This window comes from Silene latifolia, chromosome 8, assembly GCF_048544455.1.
Source record: "Silene latifolia isolate original U9 population chromosome 8, ASM4854445v1, whole genome shotgun sequence".
In the NCBI taxonomy this organism is placed as follows: Eukaryota; Viridiplantae; Streptophyta; class Magnoliopsida; order Caryophyllales; family Caryophyllaceae; genus Silene; species Silene latifolia.
In genome coordinates this window covers 108,079,916-108,107,063 of record NC_133533.1, presented here as the reverse complement: position 1 = coordinate 108,107,063, position 27,148 = coordinate 108,079,916, and the positions used below count along the sequence as shown (strand labels likewise).

At 31.8% G+C, this 27,148-nt stretch overlaps 1 protein-coding gene across 2 annotated transcripts; it reads left to right on the top strand.

The window, feature by feature from the left end:
• Position 1: 1 nt before the first annotated feature.
• LOC141597235 (putative glucose-6-phosphate 1-epimerase) lies at positions 2-8,381 on the top strand. 2 transcript variants are annotated; one of them, XM_074417612.1, is made up of 9 exons: positions 2-250; positions 3,228-3,302; positions 4,599-4,655; positions 4,749-4,900; positions 5,080-5,214; positions 5,682-5,784; positions 5,863-5,962; positions 6,876-7,092; positions 8,017-8,381. In XM_074417612.1, exons 1-8 carry the CDS (start codon positions 134-136, stop codon positions 7,088-7,090), a joined length of 954 nt encoding a protein of 317 aa, XP_074273713.1. In that variant the 5' UTR covers positions 2-133; the 3' UTR covers positions 7,091-7,092; positions 8,017-8,381. The 2 variants fall into 2 exon arrangements, with proteins under 2 accessions (XP_074273713.1, XP_074273712.1); XM_074417611.1 differs by having other exon boundaries at positions 6,876-7,123.
• The last annotated feature ends 18,767 nt before the right edge of the window (positions 8,382-27,148 follow it).

Genomic DNA, 27,148 nt, shown 5'->3' with positions numbered 1-27,148 from the left:
TAAAGAGAGAATCACACATTTACACTACACACGCCTAGAGAGAGAAATAGACTGTTAGTTGTGTACTTGTGTGTAAGGGGAGGAGAGAGAAAGCGAGAAGTTTGTTCGTTTGTTTGTACGGAAGCGCATATCCATGGCGTCCGCATCAAGCGATCAAAGGAGAACTCCTCTTCCTCCTGTCGACTACATCAAAGGCGTCAATGGCCTCGACAAAATCGTTCTTCACGAAGTTCGCGGTAGCTCTGCTGAGGTGATTGATTATACACAATCTCTTCTTCTTTTTTTTTTTCTGATTATTTTATTTTCTTGCGTTTATGTTTCATCGATTTTCCGACGTTTTTCGGATTGTAACGATGTCATGATCGGATTATTCTGTGATTTATTCGTTTGATTAATATGATGATGCTAGTTTTCGCCGGATTTTGTATTGATTGTGTAATTTGCGAAGATTTTACAGTTTTATTGATGCTTTGTTGATTGTTACGTCGTTCGTTAATGATAATCTGATCTAGTTTGTGTAATTTGCTGGATTCTAGAGCTTCGCTAGAAATTCGAAACTTATGGTGAAGAATTGAGTGTAGAGTGTAAATTATTGATTGTAAAATGAAATGTGCTAGGTCTTTATTCCAGTGATGATGATGATAATCGGCGGCTTCGGATTAATTGTTATATCTCGAAGTTTTCTAGTTTTATTGATATTTTGTTGATTTTTATGTTCTTGAGTTGAGATAATCGGATCAAGCTTGCTAACCTTGCTTAGTTTGCTGTTACTTGCTGGATTCTTGAGGTTCATAAGCTTTGCCGTTTGTTGCGAATATGATAATGTGATGACTTAGAATTCGAAATTCATGGTGAGGAATTGAGTAGTGTGTGTATTATTATAGATTGTAATATGATGTTATGTTGCATTCCGGCGTTCATTTGAGATTTATTGGAGTTTGATTCGAGGTAATCGGATCTAATATTGCGCATTTTGCTATCACTTGCTGGATTCTTGAATTTTCTAAGATTGAGAATCTTGTTTTACCTTAAACGTTTTAATTAATTGAAGTGAATATATTTGTGAGATACATATATTAAGGTACGTTGAGGATCGTGAGAGAGTGTGAACTGCTTTGAAAGTAAATACTTCAGTTGTTTTGAGAGAGATGAAGGTCATGTTTATTTTGATGATTTACACTTTACAGTGTGGCGTTAGATTCGTAATTATTGTGAGGTTCAGTTTTGTCTAATCAAGCTGATTGGACTATGATATTAAAAAGGCTCAAGTAGCCAAATTACATTGTGTAGCAGACGTCTAGGCTGCTGCTACGTTATTTCCTGCTATATAATGATCCTTTAAAAATGCCGATATTTCTTGGCCATAAACCGATATTCAAAATATGGTTGCTACCTTACGTGTATTACCCTCACTTATACGGAGTACTTCTATATTTTTCAGAAAATATATTGCAAAACATGTATATTTATAAATGGTGTATATATTTGTGAAAAAATAGCCGTATGAGAAAGAAGAGGTCTTAGGAGAGAGACTCTCAACCTGGAAAATCATCTCAATTCAAGTCCTAAGAGAAGATTTAGGACACCTAATAAACATATTTTATATTGCTTACGTCACATCCTCACTTGTCGTTACCTATATTCGGGAATTCATAGAACAACCACGACTGATACCGTATTGGCTACAGGTTCATTATTTTTAATGGCTATGAACTAGATGCTATGATAGTGCTCACCTAAAGCCATATACTAAGTGATAACGTATGACGTGAAGTAATGGACTGTTTGGAAGTTGTCAAAGTGCAAACTTATGATTATCTTGGTCTTATCAGGATGCTTTATGTTAGATCATGGCAGTTTTAGTTATCACCCCTGACACATTGAATTATGGCATACACCAATGATATTCTCATGTGTATGATTTTGTTCAAGGAAAAAAAATGACTGGCTTACTGCAGCTATTAGGTGATCTTGGTTTGAAGTGAACAACGTTTCTCACATCAGCTTGTCATTCAAACGAAAATTAGTAGATCTTTTGTCACATTTGTAAAAGCTTAGCTTAGTAGCAGAATTGTGCAGTTAGTAATTTGATTTGATGTGTAGTGATTACTCACAAGTCACAAGTTCTTATCCTTTACTGTTGTTTTGCCATAGGCTAGGTAGCACGACACCCCTCTTAACCAGCATACCTGTGCCCCCGACACTCGTGGGACACGCGCCAAAACATGTCGGACACCTATAATTCTATAAAGCCATGTCTGACTTTTTTCATTTATTTGGGCACGTTGTGACACGTCTCCATGGTATTTGGACACGTCTCGAACATGTGTCCATGGTCTTTGAACACATTTTGGACACACCTTCAAACGGATTCAAGTCGAATTTAAGGTGAATGGTGTGTGTTGTTTTATGGTGGAGCTTGGTGGGGAAATGAATTGAATTGGGGGTGATTGATGTTCTTTAGGCGAGGAATGATATGTCGATTGTCGAAAGAGATTGATTATAATGGATTTGGCCATTTGGGTGGGAAATGAGAATGAGTTATAGTCAATACTCAATGTCAAGTTTTACCATCACTTATTTAAATTTAATATCAAATACTTTTACAAAAATAAATCGTACATTTTTAACTATAAAATATATATTTTACTAAATTTAAATAGTCATGTGTCCTAAATTTCATGGGATGCCTGTGTGACGTGTCCGTTTTGTGTCCGTGTCCGTATCCCTTTCGGCGCTACCTAGCCCATACGTGATTAAAAGCACATATTTAAGGGGAATTCAATTTTGGTGACAGAGGACGAAGTTGTTTGGTACAATGTTCTAGGATATGGAGAGAAAGTGGAAGTCTGGGAGGGGCAAATCTTAAATCTGTGTAGGACTGTCTGGCAATGTTCCATTGTTCCCTGATATTAACAAAATTGAACCCTAAGAGTGCTGTGACGCGAGTTTCTTGTATCAAGCAAAGAGCACTAGCTGAGTTCACCTGCTTTCTGTCCCTTAATTATATTCTCTCTTACCTGTTAAAACATAGCACTAGCGGTGTAGTTGTTATCAAATTTCTGCATAACCTTCGCTATATTGTTTTGGAATTGATAAAAAAATGGATATGTTTCTTCACGCTTCTTATCCAGAAGTGATTCTAAAACATCTAACTGAATTTTTACTGCTGATTTGTGCATGTTCATTACATTATGTTGTCTCTAATATTTCTTTTTCCGCTGAAGCTTTACCTATATGGAGGTCATGTGACTTCTTGGAAGAATGACCATGGAGAGGAGTTGCTCTTTGTAAGCAGTAAGGTGAGTCTGACTTTTACTACAAGCCATTGCATGTTATGTCTTCATCCTCACAAAAGTCGTCTTGATTTTATATAAATACCGTTTTTATAATGAGCACGACTTCCCTTTTCGCATTACTACAAAATAGGACAGAGGCAGAAGAAGTATGTTCAAGTTCAACATACTCTCTCTCCTTCTCATATGCTTGACAAACTTGCCATCTGACTCATCTGAGGTAAAGTTCTTTGGTGAGACCAGAATTTCAAGCTGTGGCATTGTCGCATGAACTTACTCACTTTCTTCCGCATCACTCTTTGTTAGATAGTGATTGCAAAGCTCAATGCTAATGTTGGCGAATGTGAACTCATGAACTGATCCAACTTTTGGGTTTCTTCGTTGGTGTGATTTGAGTATATCATTTACTTTGTCAGCTCAGTCTGCTTTCTAGATATACTGATAGAAAACGAACAATAGTGAAGAATTAACTTTGGCAGCTCCTTGAATGAACATTCTCTAGAACGGAGGGTGGGTAAGGATAAAGAAGATTCAAGAATTAGGAAGAGCCAGCAATGCGATGCCCAAACTGAGAAAGTTCTGCAATGTCAAGGGAATAATGGAGATAGATGCACATCGTCCGGTTCATGAATGGTCGGAAGATCAGAAGTGCACTAATCGTGTTCGTGTTGTTTGGAAGGCTCTTGCATCGGCACTCTGAAGAAAGAGAGAGGGGGAGAAAGGGCCTATGGAATGTGGTAATGAGGTAGACAAGTACATTAATAGAATAGATATGAATATCCTCATGGAGCGAGGGATCACAGGAGATAATGGATGAGTAAAAATTTTGTTCTTTGAACTTATGTACGAGGATGGAATTGGTGGGGATGGACCAATGAATACTAATATATCAATTGTAGAAATGAGTACTTTTACCTGTTGACAAAGTCTGAAAATGCTATAAAAGGCTGGAAAATAGAGGCGGCGCTTTTTTGCTGCTTATCTTCAATTTAAGTGAGAGTGTGAGACTATTTCATAATGTATGGCGGTCTCTCCGGAATAATAACTTCTTATGGTTTTGAGGTCGTGTTATTTGTAGCTTCTTTCATATGAGCTAGATGACTAGATCGGTACACAGCTTCTCTCATACTAATGCCCTAATACATCACATGCAGAATTGGTATCAGCCTGCTAACTTGTTGAACTTGTCTTTCCGAATAAAATTGTGTGAATGCAATAGCTTTGTGTTTGGTTGATAACTTGATGTACAATCTCAGAAATCAGTTTCTATTCTCATTTAGTGATACTTGACTTGCCTTTCAGGCTCAATTCAAACCCCCAAAAGCTATCCGTGGTGGCATACCAATATGTTTCCCTCAGGTGTGCATTTCCTCTATATTTTTGTTCATATTTTTTTCTCTTTTGTTAATTCTCTTGTCTCTATGATCGATTAACGTATTCTATGTGGGACAGTTCAGCAATCTTGGAACACTCGAGGCTCATGGATTTGCCAGAAATAGGGTTTGGAGTATAGATCGTGACCCACCTCCTCCACCAAATAATAAGGCTTTTGTAGATCTGATTCTTAAGCCCACTGAAGACGATCTGAAGATTTGGCCTCACAGGTATCTTTGTAGTTCTGAGTTGTGTAATTTCTTGAGACATATGAAGATGTCGATACTTATCAAGGATTTCTGCATTTGTTTCTAGTCTCTAAATGCCAATGCATACTTTGCATGCAGTTCTTTGTTTTATTATATGCTGCTGTACATGCAGAAGATATGACTCTTGCTGTCCTTTGTAGTTTTGAATTTCGCCTGAGGGTGACCCTTGGACCTGGAGGAGATCTGATGCTAACGTCACGTGTTAGGAATACGGACACTAAGCCATTCACCTTTACATTTGCATATCACACCTATCTTTCCGTTTCAGATATCAGGTAAAAATTCTTCTACTGTTGACTGATGCATAAAATATCACACACCGAAAGAATCCTTATGCTTTTTTCTTATATATTGCCATGGAGGTGCATGCCTTGAGTTGCTCTCATAGGTCGTGGTTTGGTGACAAAGTATCTTTCTTCATTGAGCGTTGTAAACTAGTCAGTCTGCCTGGAAGTAATCTAATATGAGTGTATACTTTTTTGAAGCAATTGTGTTTGTCTAACCACCCCACTGTTTCTCTCTCCTATCCGCCCAAGGCGCTCTCTTCCCACCCCAATATTCCAATTTTCCTCTCCATTCCCTTTCTATTCATAGGGGACCCTTTCAAAGTGTAGAAGACTGGGGACAATCGTTGCAGATTCCAAAAAGTGTTGGAGGAGAAAAATTGGGGACCCTTCCAAAGTGTAGAAGACCTGGGACCAGAACCGTGATTTTCTTGATTAGTTTGATTTCATTTATTCAGTGAAGTTCGAGTGGAAGGACTGGAAACTCTGGACTACCTTGACAACTTGAAGAACAAGGAGCGGTTTACTGAACAAGGAGATGCAATCACATTTGAAGGAGAGGTAAGTTTTGCTTGTTTTCTTTTCCCGGTTGCTTGTTGCAAAATCTAATCGTAACTAGCCTTTTTTTTCCCCAAACAGTTGGACAAGATATATCTTAGCACCCCTCCTAAGATTGCAATCCTAGATCATGAAAGGAAAAGAACGTTTGTATTACGCAAAGATGGGTTACCTGATGCTGGTAAGTTGTCCCTATTAGTTTTTAGTGAAGGACCATCATGTTAAGCCTGTATGTAGAGTTTGGATAAACACATCTGTTCTGTCACTCATTGAATCGATGCACCACTGATGTTTGGTATACCCTTTCTATAAGTAGCTATATATGTCTATCGCACTGCCTCAGTGATTGTGTCAATGTTTGTTCTCATAATAGATTTATCAGTGATGAAATCATGACATCAGTCTTGTGCTGTTAATGCTAGAACTCTTTTTAGTTTTTTATTAAATGTTTTTCACTACAATTTCGCTGGCTACTCTTGTGTTGATTTAGAGTTAGTTTCATTTATTTACTTTTTACAATTATAATAAAATTAAAGGAAAACTTTAGTTGAACTTACGTGACGTTTTATATTAGGCTTATTGCATTAGTTGAATGAATTGAATAGGAAGTTGTATATTTGTCAAAATGGGCGTCCTCGTTTCTATGGTATTTGTTTGAGGCTTTCCTCAATTGGCGCCGATATACGGATGTGGTTGGAGATTTTAGCATGATACTGGTTGCGTATTATTCTGGATGGGGAAACCTCAATCTGTTTTTGAAGTTCACATCAGCTTCGATAATCAATGTGCTCCCGGTATAAGAGTTTAAATTCAGATTAGCTACTGTCAACGATAGCTTTGCTTTCTTCTTCTGTTAAATAAGATAGCTCATGATAGCTTTATCCACTATCCAGCACTCGTTTTTTATATGGGCGCTACCCCTCTTGGTGTCCTTCAATTGTACCCTCATAAAAAAAAAAACTGCCATAAGTGAAGTCTCTATGTACGTACTCTTAACTCTGAAGGGGATGACTTCCTATTTCGACCAAATCATGTATTTTTATCGATTACCATTCTTTCACGGTACATTTTGGTTATGATATCTTCATCTACAGTTGTATGGAATCCCTGGGACAAGAAGGCGAAGAGCATGGCTGATTTTGGAGATGAAGAGTATAGGCATATGTTATGTGTGGAGGCTGCTGCAATTGAAAAGCCCATCACGCTCAAGCCTAATGAAGAGTGGAGAGGCAGGCAGGAGCTATCTGCTGTTCCATCTAGCTATTGTAGCGGGCAACTTGATCCTCAGAGAGTTCTTCTAGGCACCTGAAGGTCACTTTTAAGCTATGAACATTCTATACAGGTTATTTCAAAAACTAGTCCTTGTTTGCATGGTAGGTAGTTAATAGTTATGCATCATATCTAGGTGGAAAGGTTTTACAATCGCACATCATCGTCAACCTTTAGATCTGACTAGGGTTAAGCTGTTACATATTTGATCTTCAGAGTGTTTTAGCAGTGTGTTCAAGTGCAGAATTTAGTGGTGGTTTATGATACTAGGACTCGGGTACCGGTATCGAACATGGGTATTATAATATTGTTGGATTGGCCATGACTTGCTTATTTAGACATGAGAAACCTATCAAACGAGGATACAACTAGAGGGACACGTCTTGAAAACATAACGGAAAAAAATCTAAACTTGCGATATTTTGAAGAGTCAGTGATCTGAATGTTGGTTACCCGTTATGCTTTGTCGACTGTCAAGTGTCAACCATATATTTGTTTACTCGTTTTTTTCTTCAACAGCAGTTCGCTTAGGAATGGACTTGTGGAAACCAGAGTGCGAACGTACAGTGAGCTTATACTTTGTTGTGTTGTGCACACGACACCTTCTTATGCGAATAAAATAGAGTACCATTAGTTTTCAAGAAGTCCTGTGGCCTATGGATCTAGACCTTGACACCTTTTAGTCTCTTTAATGTTTGTAGATTGCTTCTGAATATATTTTTTTTTAGAAATCCGACGCCTGAATCAATGACCCAACTGCCAAATGCCAATGAGTACGACACTTGGGCACATCATTTTAAGTCAAAAACAGTCTATTTTCGATAAAATAACCAAGCTGACTCTTGCCCATGCTACTTTTGAACATGTTTGAGTAACGTAGTCTGCAATCCACGACTCTTTGTTCATCACTTCATCTAAACTAACATTTGATTTAACTGTAGTTCTGAATTTCTTTTCTTGGAACAGATCTGTCTTGAAGTTGTGATTTCTCGTCACGAGGCTGAAACGTGAGTTGAGTTCGTTTGACGCACCTAATCTGATCTCTGTTTCCATGCTTTATTTTCTGCAGCGGATAAATGGCGGATTACCGTGTTCGTCAAAATAATGTTTCCTTGTAAGCTAGTGAACTAATTTTTGTTGGCATGTCGAAGAGGAAGTAAGTACATGGTTAAATCAAACTGTTAAAACAAAGCAGCAGTTGCTATGGTTTCAGAAGTTTTGCCGTGTAATATCTTCTGAATTTTGGAAGTTTAAATCAGAAGACATATAGTATAGACATTTTTCTGTTACCAATTACCCGTTAAAAAAATATCCAGGTCCATTTGTGCGCGTCTTCTTTTTAAGACTTGGGTTAGTTTTGCACATTTTCTACGAAGTACTCCGTATGGTTTTTTTTGAAGCGGGAAATTAATCGGTCAACTTTTCATGGCTAATGATCTGTTGATTTTTTTTTTACTATTTGTGATGTGATGTTTACTAGGGGTGAGCAAAAATATACGATACGGTGTTATAATACGGATACAATACGATATACAGTTTGAGTTATATGATATGAAAATCCGTATATATGATACGGTTTTATAAAAACCGTACCGTATCCGGGTCGGGTAAAAACGAAACCGTATATACGGTTTCCGACACGGTTTGGAGTTTTTATATAAAAAAAATTAAAAAATGCAAAGTTCCTCTTTCAACTTCACTCTTTTAATGTTTTTTACAACTTTTTTTACTAAGTTATCTCAATAAACAAAAATCAACCCTTTATAAGAGGTGGTCGTGTAAGAACTACTCGTAATTATTAGCTCTTGAATAATTACAGTGTTTAATTGGGCATTTTTCAGCAAATTGTATCAGTATATACGGATTTCGTATACACGGTTTTTCCGGGTACCCGAAAATCGTATATACGGTTAAACCGTATGGATCCGTATAGTAATTTTTGCGATTTATAAAACCGTATACCCACGGTTTTGCTCACCCCTAGTTTGTTCACGCACTAGGGCATTTTCTTCCCTTTTCATTACTACGCGTAGTATCTTTCAAACCGTCGCTCTTTTAAGACGGTTATATCCGTCTTCAGCTTATAAAGGATCCATATTGTATCCTGTTTAAATACATATAAGTCGTTTTATGCTAGTCTTTAGATGTTCTGTTTTTATCCTAACTGCTCGTATTTATTTAACCCGTTTTAAGTTTACAACGTGTGTATAGTGAGTCGGCTTAAACAAAAAGTTCTCTCTTTTAAACTACATGAGCAACATGTACAAGTCTATATACCTACTAAAGCATGTTCAACTATTGGTCTAATGGTACCAAAACGTTAGTCTGTCTCATATATTAAACTACTAGTGGATGAACATCTACATGAGCAACAGGTACTAGTAATTAGTAAACTAAAGAAATGAGCATATAGTACAAAGTAGTGATAATTTGACTATAACCAGAAGTGATACATTGACTGAATAATTTCCAATTGTCCATAGTTGCAATAAAAAAACAGAGCGTTGAAAGTCTAACCATGAAGACCATGATAAAGTAAAACTCAAATAATGTCCAATTTTAAGTGACATTCAAAATTAAAGACCTTAAATTTATTGTCAGACAATAAACATTTCACTGATCACTATTTAGATAAAATAAAGTTAAACTAAGCTACTTTGTAAATTGTAATACGAGTATAATGTATCAGTACAAAGTCTACTCAAATCACTAATAATTCCGTAGATATTTTTAATGAAATTTGTGTGAAATTACATGTTATGCTATTATTATTATTATTATTATTATAACGCTATAAAATATAACTAATATTCCATATAAGTTATTTAACGATAATTTTTTAATTTCATGATTTTTTGGGGTGAAATGTCATTTTTTTACGATTTCACCTTATTAATTAATAATTACTCTCTTTTAAAACGGATATATTTGTCTTAATTAACGTTAAAATGGTTATTTTTTTAATGTATTCTGCTTTTGTTTTATTCGAACTATACTTGACCTATCTTAAACTTAAAACGGATATATGTACCTATGTTAAATAAAAATTTGGGATATTCTCTCGTGTACCCCTCAACTTTTTCATTTTCTATGATATACCCCTCTTTTCATGCAAAAAAACTGACCGTCAATAACTTTTGGCTACAAGTTCAGAATACGATAAACTTTTTTTTCAAATTGACCGTCTTTAAGAGGTCTTCCGTGTGAAAAAAAATTCACCGACGTTTCAACTCATAGTCGGGAATTATGGTCGGTCAAAGTTTATTCGTTAAAAAATGTTTGACCAACCATAACTACCGGCTACAAATTCAAAAAGCGGTGAATTTTTTTTTCAAATTGAAGGCCTTGACGAGATAATTGGTTTGAAAAAAAAAATTATCATTTCCTGAACTCATAACAGAGAATTATTGTCGGTCAAAGATTTTTTATGAAAAACGAGGGGTACACAAATCACAATAGAAAACGAAAAAGTTCAGGGATACACGAGAGAATATCCCATAGTGTGATAAATAAAAGATGTCGCAAGTTGGTTGTCAAGACTCAAGAAGTGACAACTTAAGTTGATACGTACAAATAGATCTGATGATTGGTGTATAATTGGAGAAGACGGTGTTGTGTGATTAAACCTCCGTATCACATGGACAGTACATGAATACCGAGGTGTTGGGAGTTATAAACATGATACTTCTATTACTCCACTTATCATCATCATTAAATAAACTCATCTATTTTTAATTCGAATAAGATGTATCCATCGAACCTTCTTATCACATGGTCGGTCCAAGATAACATACAACTTACTCGTATGTAATGAACCTCGTTTTTGCTTATTATCATCATTAACTCATAACTCAAATTTCAATAATCTTAATCATCGTAAATTCTAGTTGGAGATTGTCTTGCCATGTGTTAGGGTGTTGTAATTTGTACATGGACATGATCAGTGTTAGAGTTATGAATTGAACCCAGCGGGATGAACGGATAAGGTTTAATTAAAGAAAACTCGGAAAAAATTAGAAAACTTTGGCTAAAAACTTAGAATTTTTAATTGTTAGCCCTCTTAATTAGATCCGTCTTTGGATATAATTAGCCTTTCAAAGAATAGATTGTAGATGTGATTAGTATAGTAATATGTGGTTTTCGTCGGAGTGAAATATATACACACGGTGTAATATTGAAGGAGGGAGAGACTAAATAGTACATATCGAATATAAAATATCCTATGCCTAGTGATGAGAGATATTACAATTTCCCATGAAAATATCATTTAATACTTTCTATTTTTGGTTTATTATCATATGCCTAGTGGGCATAGGATAGAAAAACCCATAAAATATTCATCTGAATAAATGACTCAAAATCGAGACAGACTATTTAGACCTTATTAAATTTGACGTTAGGGAAATAGTACAACCAAAGTGAGATAAATGAATAGAATGAGAATGAACATATTTCAAAGTGAATTCTTAGTTAAATCTAGTCTCTGATGGAAAAATAAAAACTTCGAAATTCTTAGCTAAATTTTTGAATTTTTGCAAATTTCGCTTTGTCGTTACTTGTTTGATCCCGTTGAAATATTTTGCATCCCTTAAATATGAATTCTGACTCTTTTGCCATTGATACTGCCCACTGATAATGATACTATCTTCAACCTTCTTTTAGACCATCCCCAAACAAAAGGTCGACTTAATCGGGTCAATCGGAATATTTTCTCTTAGTCACACCTTATTAATCTTGACCCACTTTCACCCTCCCAAGCAGAAGGCCACGACTTAGGTCACCAACCCAATCATTTTTCCACTTTCCAACATTTCCAATCATTTACCATATTCATTACCCCACCAAAACCTCTCTCTTACTTCCACTTTATTTAGTTTTAAATTTTTTTTTTGGTTTAAAATGTTGTAACTAACATGGAGGGTCAATTGGTGGGTCAATTTACTCTACCTTAGGTTACAAATTGACCTTCTCTACCTTGGGTCATCCTAATTCTCCTCTTAATTTGTAATTAACTTGACCCAAGCAAGATCATGACCTATCAATTGACCTTGCTTGGGAATGGTCTTACACTTAAAATAGACTTACAAATTCTTGGACAACATCTATTATTTGTCAATCAACATTTTACAATTTCAGAACTCTCGAACATCGTACCAATTCCCCTACGGCCCTATGCAATGTATCTAGTATTTTTAAGTAGATTGAAAATACTAAGTTAGACCTTGGTTCCTCCAACTTAACCTTAATTACTTGGGGAGTTGGGGGAGATTAATCTAACATCTTTTCCAAGTAGTGAATATTTAAAAGAAAATAATCCAAAACTTTAGAAAAGAAAAAGAAAGAACAAGTAGAGAAAGCGCATGCAATGCAAGTGGCGGGGGTGGTGTGCCTAATGGCTAGTGCCCTAATCTCAAACAGGGTATGGGCGATTGGGTGTATGTAGAGCTGTAAATGACCTGATCGAACTGGTTTTTAGAGCTTTTGGTATTAACTCGGCTTGAAATTTGTCAAAATTGATTCCGAACTGATTTTGAGCCGAGCATGACCAAATTCAAGCCGATTCCAAGCTTTAAATTTTTAAGCTTGAAGAGTTCCAGCCGATTTTGAACTCAAGCTTAAACTTCCGAGCCGATTTGAAACCCACCCAAAGATGCTCTCAAATCGACTCAGTTACATACACCTCTAACAACCCACTTTGTCACGTTATTATTGTCCAGATATAATCCACTCGTTAAACGCAAATTCTTATTTAGACGGGCTATTTTTCGTCTGAAATAAGACGGACTAAATGTAGCCATTTTACTATAAAATGTTACTATTTTCTAATAAAATGTTACCAACATTGTCAGGGTAAAAAATGATAATTTTAGTTATAACATTTTGTCATTAAATGGTTACATTCTATTGAAAAAATGGTGATATTTGAACCGTCTTATTTCAGACCGTCTAAAATAAGACTTATGGCTCATTAAATTAGTATTTATGGCTGCATGCACTTGCTAATTGCTATACATCAAGATGCAGGCTTTAGAAAGAAACAAATAGAATAATTCAATCTATTTGTGAGCTGCCTATTATGAGAATTGAGAAATTGAGAAGACTTTGTGAGTATTATTGCCGGTCCCAGCAACTCTTAAGTCAAATATTTCTGACGGACTTCAATTCATGCTTGATGGCTCATTAGACCTTTGGTAGACATGGACACCCCACCCGGGACAGGGAAACGTTAACGGTGTCGAGTTTGAGTGGGATTATTTTTGAGTTTAAAGAAACTTGGGTCAGATAGGATCGAGTTATTTTAAGTTTGCGGTATTTCTGGTATATTAGTATCAGGTTCTTTATTAGTAATGGTATGTTTGTAACAATAGACTTATGGCTCGGGTCATATTACTTCGGGTCAATTTGGGTAATCGGTCATGTTCGTATTCTCAGTTTGGGTGTTGGGTCGGGTACAATCGGGTTATTAGGGTCTGGTTGATTTTTGCTAGGTGTAAATGTGTAATCATGAGGGACGATTTTACATTCAGAAAAAGGAGTCACAATAAAGCCCCGCTGACATATGAAAATTTCGAAGTTTTTCGTTCAAATTTCCGAAATTTTATTGAAGCTGCTACCTATGCTATAACCCGTTCGCTCTCACTGAACATTTGCATCCCCACTTACTTTAAATTCTTACTCTACCATGACAATAGATATACTATTTCCTCATTCTAATTATTTATTTATCTTTTCTATTTTTGAAAGAAGTATTTTAATCAAAGGTAAAATAGAGAGTTCATTACTTATTATATAAGTTATATATAGTTTAGCCAACCATTAACAATTGGCTTAAAGTCTTTTAGGATAATAAAATATATACTCCATAGATGATCTCTCTTTATTATGGACACGATCATAATAAAATAGGTTTAAAGTCAGCTTAAGAGGGCTGGAAACAAAAATCTACTAGTCATAGAATCAATGTTTTATTTGTATAAACAAGGTAACTAATTTTGAAATGAAATCTCCCAAATTTTAGGAGGTTCTCCCTTTTATTAGAGTATACTTATAAATGTGTAATATGTTGTCAATAACATTGTCATCCATACAAATAGGGTATTTGTCAAAAAAACCATCTCAACCAAAAGCTTAAATTTATGGTTGAGATCGGTTTTGTACTCTAACACGCCCCTTCACACGAATATCCTTTGAGCTTGAAGTGTGGAAGCAACTGCAAGCCTCCTTATACCTGATGCTAATTCTACTTTAGAATTGAGGGAGTGAGATTCGAACCCACCCGTGACCTTTTGATCACACTGACTCGGATACTATGTCAATAAACCATCTCAACCAAAATCTTAAGTTTATGGTTGGAGTTTCAAGATCGGTTTTATATTCTAATTTCTAACAGTATTATTTAATTTGTTATAATCTTAAAACGTTTATATTAGTCTTAAGGGATCCCAACTTTATCAATACACCCTCATAACTTATGAACTATGTGTAAATCAGCCCCTTAAGTTTCACTTGTAGCAAATTAGTCCCGTAACTTTTCAAAAATGTGCAATTAAGCAAAAATCAAGTTTTTTTTTTTTACCATTTTTTATCTAAAACCTATTGTTTTTTATTATAAAAACTATTACAAATATATTTCTTAAATAATTAAATACTTCGTATAATATTTACATATTCAACGAAAAATGCGAACCAATTTTAGTATAAACAAAAATTTGGTCATGTAGTTTTTTATTGTAACATCATTAACAATTCTCATATTAGGAACATTTTTCACCAAAATAAATAAAAAAATATATTTGAAAATGTTTTTTAATAATCAAAAATTTAGGGTTAAAATCTAATCAATAATTTTGATTTTCAATAATAGTAAAATATTTAATTAGCAAATTTTATTCTTAAAAATAAAGTATGTGGTTAATTGCACATTAAGAGAAATTTATGGGGTTGATTTGCTACATTTATAAGATAAAGGGCATATTGCACACAGTATTAAACTTATAGGGGTGATTTGCTATATCTCCCGGAAAAAAAGTATTCCCTCTCTTATTCAACTCAAGTTTACATTTCTTTTTAATGTGAAAAAGAGATGCTAAGTGTTCAAGATATATACTACATTTTAAATCATACTAAGAAAAAGTTGACAACTATTTAAACATACCAAAAAGAAAGAAAACGTAAACTTTTAGTTGGATGAGAGGGGAAAAAAAGAACACGCATTTAATGTATCACACCATACCTCTTTTAGTAATTGAGTTTATATGTAATTTTTCTGAGTTCTTAAAGTTTATGTTATATTTTAATTTCTAATGTCAAAACTCGAAATTAACTGAATTTATATGTATAGTTTTTGAGCATTATTACATTTTTTGTAGTTTAATGTTTAATTAAATGAGCTCAAAAACTTATAGTCAAACTCATAATCTTTAAAATAAAATTCAAAACTTTTATTATAAAACTTATAAATTACATAATCAGATAATCCCTCCTATTCCGAATAACTGTCTTATTTGCCATTTCCGTCTATTCACATAACTGTCCCATTTGCCATATTTGGACATGCTTTTTGACTTTCCTACCCTTGACTCTTTTCTTTATTTATCACCCCAACCACTCCTAAACCATTATATTCAATACTTTTCATTATTTAACTCCTATATTCTTACCCATATACAATACTTTTCATTATTTTAACTACATTCCTTAATTTTTGTGTCATTGTCCAAATGAGACAGTTATTCGGAATAGGGGGAGTATAATATATCTGATGTATAATCTGTGAATTAGGTTAGAGGATTAGTAAAACTAGTTTGAATCCAATCAAAAGGCGTTTGATAAAGGTAATGTGGATCTCCTGAAGCCGGCGAATGGATGTCTCTTCCTTAGCCGTCAGCTCCGAAATTTGACGGACTATTTGGTCAAATCATCAATTGCATTTTTGCATGCATTGCATTAACTAAATTCTTTTGCCCTTTTGTGTTAGACGACTGTTCTCTATATTACCAAAGTAGTACTATGACTGACTATATCTTTCTTGTCGTAAATGGCTTGCGATAATAATATAATGGTCTTACCTAACTATCAAAGGCTATTATTCTTATTCAACCCATAATACGTACTACGACCTTTTGGTGTTGATGATTCTTCTGGGAAAAAACGGATCCAGACTGAAATGGACCGGAAACCAAAAGCATGGACTAGAGACCGAACCGGAAATTTTTACTCTAGTTTCGGTCCAGACCGAAATATGTTACTTATGTATTATTTTAGTGTGAAACTAAATTTAAAAGCAAAAAAGCTCGTTCATTAGTCAGTTAAGTAAAAGTAATACAAGTACCATTTTTGAAATAATGGTCAAAAATAAAATATTTGTCGTTTTGGGTCGGTTTTGAAAATATTTGTCAAAATGGTGTCCACGTAGGCTCGGGATTTCTGGACCTAAAACACGCCACTACCAATGGCGTGTTTATAATGAGTAGGAAAAGAAACTTCATTAAAAAATGGACTAAAACAAACACGCCATTGGGAATGGGGGGTTTCGGAGGGGAAACACGCCATCCCCTATGGTGTGTCTTATGTAATTTTTTTTTTTTTTTTTTTTTTTTTAAAGTTCAGTCAGTTGAAGAAAAAATTTGTTGTAAAGACACGCCACTACTAATGGCGTGTTTCCTTCACAAAACACGCCATTAGTAGTGGCGGCCATTAGTAGTGGCGTGTTTCAGGTCTAAAAATCCCGAGCCTACGTGGACACCATTTTGACAAATATTTTCAAAACCGACCCAAAACGACAAATATTTTATTTTTGACCATTATTTCAAAAATGGACTCTATTTTTTGTACAATCTTATCTTAATAAATACAGAAACATTTCATGCATTCACATTGATCCACGTCACCTTATGCAGTTTTCTTTTTCTTTTTGTTTTTTCCCAAAAAATAAATAGTGGGCCCCATTTGCCAGTTGGTTGAATTAGTTTTTTTTTCATTACAGATTTATCGTGTTTATAATCGGATAAGTTATACGCACCAAAAAAAAATAATCTGATATAATGATTCTTATTTCTTTAATTTTACAATTTTAGAACATTAAGAACATTAAGTAAATAATATAATATAAAATATCAATACAATGTTCCCAAAAATTGAACAAATTAAAATTGATAGAATAAGGCTTAAAAATTGATAGCTATAAAAAGTCACGGAGTAGTTACATAAATCTTAAATATTTTTTAAGCATACAATTACCAGATTTACTTATTTTCTAATTCTAAAAAAAAATACCATTTGATTCTCATGAAGTATAACTATTACCAAAAAAAAAAAAAAAATAACGTGATATTTTTTTATGAATAATGAAAAATAAAAAAAAAAAAATCTTAAAAATTATTTTAAACGCAAGAAGGAAAAATAATGAATTCATCACTGCCGCTAACAAAATAAAACTAAAAGAAATAGAGTATAAAATATTCATGTATTTTGGTTAACATTTTTTAAATGTTAATCATTATATCAATGTTTTTAAAAATATACCCGTGCAATTTTGCACGGGTTAAAAACTAGTGTTTTCTATATTTGTAATGTTAAGTGAGCTTAGAGGACCATTTATCATACAAAGTGTTAGTTTATTATCCATGACTACCTACTTAAATCGGTAGTAAAAGGATTGTTCTAATTATGCCAGATGTCTTCAGTTTCATGGAAGTATAGTATTGTTAAAACTCATGAGAGAAAGCCTTGCTGCTTTGTGTTCCTACTTCCTACCCGTCAAATGGTATTCTCCAAATAAGAACGCTTATCCACATCATACAATTAACCACGGTGTGATCCGATAAAATTTGACTCGATTTTAAATAATTAAATTTTAGTCAAAAAATTGCGGTTCATTAGTAAATGATAATGAAATTTAGCTTCCGGAAAGCAATTGCTAGGTTAAATTAATGATGTGATTGATTAGAAGATGCGTGTGAATAATCCCTTAATAATTTCAGTCCGTCTCATTGAAGACGATCATTATCCGTCACAAGCTGAAGACGGATAATGGCTCTCTTACAAAATGTAAGTGGGAGGATAAGTGGGGTATCCATTTTTCCCCCATTTGCACTATCCATTTGTAATTTGTGAGAGAGACACTATCCGTCTTCAACTTGTGACGGATAATGTCCGTCTTCGATGAAAATTTGTGAAATAATTTAAGATTCAAAAACTTTCATGGTTCATGTGTCATTGTAATGATCATATTCAGAAAACGTAAGATTATGAATCTTGCGCACCATAACTTTGAATGACAAAATGTTGATATTTAGTACATCCCAAAAATTTGTTGACTGATGGAAAAAAAAAGTGAGTAATAAATGTAATATGAATCATCGTGTCTCGTGTGTATGAAAAAAATGTCCTTGCAAGGACATTATTTGGTAGGGCTATCATTTTTTAGTCAAATTCCACAATACTCTTGCTTCTAGATAAAAAGTTTTAGGTAATCATTTGTAAGTTATTTCGATTTAAGTCGACAGACTAAAAACTCGTTACTTATGTTCGTTGAAGTTACAAGATTACAATTGTACAAGGTTAGCATATTTGAACAATCAATATGTTCAATTAATTTTAGTGTTTGATATGAGGGTGCTTAGTAAATGGCGGATTGCAAAAAAATTAGCATATTTGACCAATCAATATGTTCTTTGGGTGTTTAATAACAACATACTCCCTTCACATTTCTATGATCTTCCCATTTCATCCTCCTTTACTACTAAGAGAATAAAAATAAGGTAATAAGCAAAATTTTCTTTCATTACATTATTATCTTTTCAATAAATACATTCTTATAAATAAACTCTAATTTTTTAAATAAATTCATAATTATGATTTTTTTTCATTAAAATAAAATAAAATTGATATTAAATTATAAACTATAAGTTGTGCAATAATTATTACTGTAGAGAATATATAACTTGACACATTCTTACCATTAGCTTCGTGACAAAAAATAAATGCATTACAAAAATCACAGCTTAAATAATTTTTTTTATTAGTTTTCCATTTTCAACTTTTTTGTTTCATATCAAAATACAATGGAGTGAACTGATAAATGTTAATTAGGTGCAAATTTAAAAAGTATAAATCCTCCCATATACTTAAGAGCAAACTTCTCTAAAGTTTCCTCTCCAAAGTGCTCAAGCTTATATATGGAAACAAATTAGATTTTCATTTATTAAACTAATATTCCATTTAAAATAATCTATACATATAAACTGTATCCCCTATTATTAACTTCTTTACGGAAAAAGAATTTATTAAAATAATTTGAGGTAGTTAAAATATTTTCATAAAAAACACAATTCGTGAAATTATTCAATTCTTTTGATTAATTTTAATATTAATTATTTTTATAAAAATTGGTGATATATAAATTTAAAATCTATAACTAATACAGTAAAATTAAACGGCTTATATCTGTCGCGCATTAGCGCGAAATCTACACTAGTTATAATACTACTCAAAGATAATGGAGAAATGGGAAGAACATTAAAATGTGGAGAGGGTATTAAAATAGTAGATCGAGGTCGAATCTACTATTTTACAATATGATGTTTCCCCCAACATATTATATTAGTCAATAGTTTATTCATATCCTTATATGTCATTTTAAGTAGGAGAGAGAAACTGTTAATTTAATTCTACTAATTATCAAACACAGTTAACAAAATCTGTTAATTCAATATGTTAGTCAACTTGTCAACAAACTCTGCTAATTATAATCTGCTTTCACAACCTGCTTCTGCCAATAGTATTCCGCTGTTTACCAAATAGGGCCATAAACAGCATAATGAGACAACATATTTAGAGTCAATATGTTATTTTACAATATGTTGTTTACCCCAACATATTGGTTAGCATACTTTAAAATAGGAAAGTTTATTCCATTTTGCAATGAAAATTGTTGATCTACTAATCTTAATCTGCTAATTACGAAACACTTAAACCTCTTGTTGGTGAACAACGAATAACTATTGGCAGAAACTGATTGTGGAAGCAGATTATAATTAGCAGATTTTGTAGACAGGTTTGACTAGTATATTCGATTAGCAGATTTTGCTTAAGGCCTTTGATAATTAAAAAATTTTAATTAGCAGATTATCTCAATCATTTGTAAAATAACAGAAAAGGACATGACTGAACTATGGAATGAAGGTAGGGTTATATTTTCTCAAGGATAAAAAGGCGAACTAATTTTTTTCCCCAATCTACTCGTAGAATTTGCTGAGGGGGCAGCATATTGTAAAATAATAGATTCAACCACAATATACTATCCTAATATGTTGTTTACCAAACACTCTAAATAGCACATTGATTGGAATTAAATATGCTAAAAGTCCCAAATATACTAAATTTTTGGCAATCTATTGTTTACCGAGCACCCCCTTAAACTAATTCTGCTAATTAAGGAGGTGTTTCGTAAACACGACGGATTGGTAATTTTCGGCATTCAACCCCATTTAGCATGTTTGGCTCACCAATTTACTAATTTAAGTGTTTGGTAAATGTCATATTGAAACAGTAGATTAGAGCTCAATCTACTATTTTCCAATATACTGCTCCCCCCCAACATATTAACATTAGTAGATTGTGAAAAATGAATCTGTCAACCATTACTTACACGTATATGCAACAATATATTAACCTAAACCCACTAATTACCAAATATTTCCACTAAAACTGTTAATTGAAATATACTAGTCAAACCTGTCAATACAATCTGTCATTTATAATCTGTTTGACCAATCTGTTTCTACTAACATTAATCTGTTGAACACCAAACATGGCCATAATATGTTGGTCAAACCTTCTAATAAAATCTGTCATCTATAACCTTCTTTTACAATCTACTTCTGCTAAAATTAATCCACTGATTACCAAACAAGACCATATATTGAAAAACAGTTATATCATAGTAATTTCACTTTTTTAGTTCAACAAGGCATCAAAATGAATTACTAATGTAAATGCTAATTCCATGAATAACACCTTATTTATGTAACAACCGTTTACCTTACATTTTATACAAATAGATATATACATTTTTAAGAGTTCTTCTAAAAATTCCCGACAAGTATATATGTATTATAAACAGTTGATTTTTAAATAAATTTAATGTACTCCCTTTATCCCGGTCATTTGTTTACCTATTTCATTTTAAGTGTCTCAATTAATTGTTTACTTTTTATTTTAAAAATGTCTTTGACGGTCAATTTGATCTTTCATACTCAATATGATCCACCTCTCATGCGATAATTTTACATGCGATAATTTTACATGCAAGCATGTAATGAATTACATAAATAAACGATCTAAATTAAAAAGGACAATATCGTTAGGGTTGCTCCAACTTAAGGGTCAAACACAAAATTAAACAACCCTTAATCATATTGAAAAAATAATGTAAACGAAATTGAAGTCATCAAAACAATAATTACCATTTAAAAATGAGAAATTAAATTAAATAAGGGCAATGTTACGTTGAGAAAACAACAAGGTCAGGGCAGGGAAGACTAATGCAAAAGGGGCAGCAGCAGTGGTCATGCCATTCAATGAGGTCATCAGCCTCACATTTAAACGTCGTCGTCCTGCCGGGACTTGTGATAGCAACTTGCTTCAACCAAGCTCCATGCATCTTTCTTGATTCTACCGTTTAAGATATATAATTAAATACAAACATTATTGTCATAAAAATATTTCTTTTGGTATATTAGTATATAGAACTAGTTTTGTGACCCGTGAAAATCACGGGTTTGACTTTTTTTTGTTGTTTCGTTTTTGGTGTATTGTTCGTGAAAGTGTTTTTCGGCTTTTTCTGTACTTTCTTTTTTACTTGGAGATATATTATAGTTAGGGTATTTTGAATTTGTGATATGAGACAAAACTATGTAATGAGGAATGACACCAAAACTCTTAAATCTGTATGATGGTTTAGTTTGTCTTAATGACAACCCCTAAGTTAGTATTCCATTTTAATATTCGAGCATTGTAACCACTAAATTAAACTTACTTAAGCGAAACAAAAATACTTGATATATGTGAATAAAAGTTTAAAAGAATAAAATATTAATTGTTTATTCGAGCATTTTAATATGACTTTTATTGATATATCTCTTGAGTTACCGGTTATAATTGATCTAAATAAACCTTCCTAGTGCTAATGATAATGAGAGTTACTGAAATTAAATTTTAATGAATTATAACGAGTTGATGTAAACATCATTTTAATGAGTTAATTTAACCAATTTTTATTTTTTGTCTTTTTAGTTGCCAAGATCATTAACGATAATGGAGTAATGAAAAATTTAATGAATATTTTCTTAGAGAGTTTTGTAAGGTTCTTACATGATCACTTAGTTAGAGTAAGATGATGTCACTTGATACTTAAGGAATTGCTCGAAATATCATTTTTATGTTATTGTATAGATGATAATAATAATAATAATAATAGTAATAATAATAATAGTAATAATAATAATAATAATAACAATAATAATAATAATAATAGTAATAATAATGATAATAATAGTAATAATAGTAATAATAAGGATAATAATTTATGAATGAATGGATTATAAAAATGTCATGTGAATTAAAATTAAATGATTTAGGTAGCCTTCTGATTGTATATTCGTTTTGTTACCCGTGCAATGCACGGGATAAACATAAGTTTGCTTACTAAAATTTAGACGTGCTTCCTAATACTCAAAAGTGAATAATAATGTTTAATTAAACTAAATGTACAACAAATTCTTGCACAAATCAAGATATAGTAGTATAGTAGTACAAGACAATAATTACACATTATGTTTGAAACATAAATAGTTTGATCTACGAAATTAAATATGAGAAAGTGAAAAAAAATTACCCTAATATAAACAAAATAGTTATCCAAAATCTGTTATACAAACTTTACAACTTATTGTCATTTGACACAAAGTACATTTTTTTGTCTTTATCTACTAATAAAACGATACATCAATAATTTATTAGTTTATACCTTAAGTTTTATCTTTAGTTTTCACCTTAGTCTTGTGCCTTTTGATTATCTTCTTTCTTCAAACTATTTGCATGAGGCTCTACCATATCTACATTCACGTGCCTTTGATGATGCTGTAGAGTTGATACACATGTTTTATTGATCAAAGAGAAAACATCAACATGAAGAACATTTAACAAAAGAATCAAAATATTCTCACATGTAGGCCATTTAAATTAACCCAAATGAAAAGTATAAATTCCAATATAAAGCAAACGATTCATAAGAACGAATAACATAAAAAATTAAAATACTTTATCATACTACAAAACAACAACAATAACAATTTCATATAAGAGATGTTAATTCATTTTTATATACCATACGTTCATACTCACCGTAATCAAATATAATATTCAACAATGAAATATAGTATGTAATTTGAAAATTTATGATCAATGGATATTAAACGGATGATTAGTGAATGGAAACTATTAGTTTTATATCCATTATACAACCATTAGCTTTAAACTTTTCATTTTACTTTTCATTTATTTTGTGAGTTATGAGTATTATTAAATAAGATTATACAACCATTGATTCTCATTTTTCATATTCCTATTCATTTATTTTGTGAGTTATGAGTATTAATAATTGATTATGAGGACCTTAAGAGGTAAATTAATTAGGAAAAAGGTTAATGAAAATTTTGGGTGTTCAATTGCCTTGTTTTTAGATGCGTGAATAGTTTTTCACATAATAAGTAAATTGGACTAATGTGAAAAATGTCATAGTTTTTCAATTGCCTTGTTTTTAAATAGTAGTTGAAGTAAAATGTCATACTTTTACTTTTAGGAATGTTATTAAACTACAAAATTATTTTTATTTTTAATTAAAAAGGTTTTAATTTTAGGAAAGTAAAGTATAACAATTTATAAAAAAAAAAAAAATGCAACACTTCCAACAAACACTTAATCAAATTTATAAATTAGAAAAATAAGCATGAAGAACTTTTAATCAATTCATTAACATGTTTTATTACAAAACTTTAATTAAAATGTTAAATTTTATTTGTGAATTTGTATAGATTTCATTACTTTTGATTTTTTTTTTAACTCATGAAATATTTAATGTATAAAATTAATTTAAGAATAATGCTAATATCCTTAGATTTGGTTTAACTTATATGTTACAAAAATTATGAAATTTGTAAGTGAATTTGTATAAATTACATCACTTTTGAATTTTTTTTTTAACTCAAAAAATATTTAATGTATACAACTAATTTAAGAATAATGATAATATCCCTTTATTTATTTTAACTTATATGTTACAAAATATATGATGACACTTTTGTGAGAAATTTTTGTAAATTTATTAATCAATACAAATTTAAAAATTATAAAAATGCAACATAGAATAAAATTTATTGATTATGCCACATGGAATTAAATTTAATGCTTTTAAAAGTCTTTTACTTTGATTTACTTTAACTTATATGTTACAAAATATATGATGTCACTTTTGTAAGAAATTTTAGTAAATTTAATAATCAATACAAATTTAAAAATTATGAAAATGCAACATAGAATAAAATTTAATGAGTATGCCACATGGAATTAAATTTAATGCTTTTAGAAGCCTTTTAACAATATTGTATAGATATCTAATGTTATTGTATTACTCATTAAGGCCCTGTTTTTTTTAAATTTAAAGTTACTTAATTTAAGTTCACTTCAAATCCTAGAAGTTCAGTTTAGTTTAATTTAGATCCTAAAAGTTCAGTTCAGTTCAGATCCTATAAGATCAGTTCAGTTCAGATTCTATAAGTTCAGATCAGTTCAGTTCAGATCCTATAAGTTCAGTTCAGAGCCTATATGTTCAAATCCTATAAATTCGGTTCAGAAAAATTATATACGGAGTATTATTTTTAAAACTGATGCAATAATATTTGACATTAATTATTCGATACATATATGCATTATTATTTCTAAAGCAAAATTATCCCTCCTCTCATTATTTTTTATCGTAATGTAATCGTAATATAATGTATGAACAAACCAATGTATGTAAAGCGGAAAAATGTTATTATCTTACCTTGTGTTTTAAACTATATTTTCTTATTAATGTTCTCGCTTGGCTGCCCAATAATTTCTTGCAAAATTTTTGTTTGATCTTAATAAAAGTTTGCACTTTTTTGTAATAATAATAATAATAATAATAATAATAATAATAATAATAATAATAATAATAATAATAATAATAATAATTGATTTGATCTCAATAAAAGTTACGGATTAAAAAAATAAAAAAAATAACAATAACAACAACAACAACAACAACAACAACAACAACAACAACAACAACAACAACAACAACAACAACAACAACAACAACAACAACAACAACAACAACAACAACAACAACAACAACAACAACAACAACAACAACAACAACAACAACAACAACAACAACAACAACAACAACAACAACAACAACAACAACAACAACAACAACAACAACAACAACAACAACAACAACAACAACAACAACAACAACAACAACAACAACAACAACAACAACAACAACAATAATAATAATAATAATAATATAATAATAATAATAATAGTTAAGTTAAGTTAAGTTAAGTTAAGTTAAATTAAATTAAGTTAATTAAAATTCGGATCCTGTAAGTTCAGTTCAGATCATGTTAGTTCAGTTCAGATCCTATAAATTATGTTTAGTTTAGTTCAGTTCAGATCCTATAATTCCAGTTCAGTTCAGATCCTATCAGTTCAGTTCAGTTCCTATAAGTTCAGTTCAATTCAGATCCTATAAGTTCAGTTCAATTCAGTTCAAATCCGTTTCAGCCTAGAAGAACATGGCCTAAATGAAAATGCTCTTTTTTTTTTGGATGACAAGGAAACTTGCAGTCGTTAACGTTGGTCTGCATTGGGTATACCATCAAGTATATGTGAATATGTAAGTGATAACCTTCATTCCTTCACTATGTATACCAGGTCAACCACCTTTTTACGGGGTGACAATCTGACATACTCAAAGTTTAGAAGACATAGTCTTAAGACAAGCTTTTTTTTTAATTTAATTGTTACGAAGTGTAAAATTGGGTTTTTAATTTATATCATTTTTTATGTGGACTGAAACGGTCTAAAACTATGCTGAACAAAATATGATATGTAGGACCTAAACTAATTAAATTGAATTTACTTTGAAGTGAAAATGAATTTAACTTAACTTTTAGAAACTAAAATGAATTGAATTGAATCTATGTACCTGAAACTAAATTTTAAAAGAACACGTGGTTATTTAGGAAATTTATTATTAATTTCAACTTTTTTATAATAGACATGTTTGTAATAAATAGGTACATTAATTTGGTATTCCATTTTTACTTGTTATTTTTTGTCAAAAGTAAGCATAAACAAATAACCTAAACGGAAGCGGATATTAAATAAAGCAAGACAATAAGGCATAATTGCATAAACCATCTTGGACAATTTACAAAAATGGGTATATTCTAACCTTCTTCTAAAACAAGGTAAGAGTATTTAATTGAAGATTATAATGTCAACATTCAATGTAATTTGGGATTTATTGGGATTTATAATCCAAACACTCATTTAAAGTCCATTTGTTAACTTTTTTGGAACAAACTTTATATACATGTAAGAGAATTTTTCATATATGTAAACTTTAGATAGCTTGGTAAAAGTTTAACTTACCCCTTATATATCTAATCAATGAATTAATAAATGTGTATGCGCTCACAGAATATATTGCGATCTTGTAAACTACTTATATAAAGTAAATGAAGCAAAACAAATGCACTTAAATCTCGATGTATTTGCAAAATAGTCTAGACCATTGCCAAATGAAGTACTCGCTTCACTCTGTTTGGTAAGACATTTCAGATACCTAATTTAGTAAGTAGCTTATTTAACCAAATAAGCTACCTGAAATGAAATGCTACATAAAGTAGCATTTGAGATTTCATGTACTTGATTTGCTTTTATTTTACTTTTTTGCCCCTTAAATCATATCCTTTTACGTCATTTCATCAAAATCAGT

Coding starts and splice junctions, on each gene's coding strand:
- LOC141597235 (XM_074417612.1), top strand. CDS start 134: ATGGCGTCCGCATCAAGCGATCAAAGGAGAACTCCTCTTCCTCCTGTC. Junction 3,303..4,598: donor TGCTCTTTGTAAGCAGTAAG/GTGAGTCTGACT, acceptor CTTGCCTTTCAG/GCTCAATTCAAACCCCCAAA. Junction 4,656..4,748: donor TACCAATATGTTTCCCTCAG/GTGTGCATTTCC, acceptor TATGTGGGACAG/TTCAGCAATCTTGGAACACT.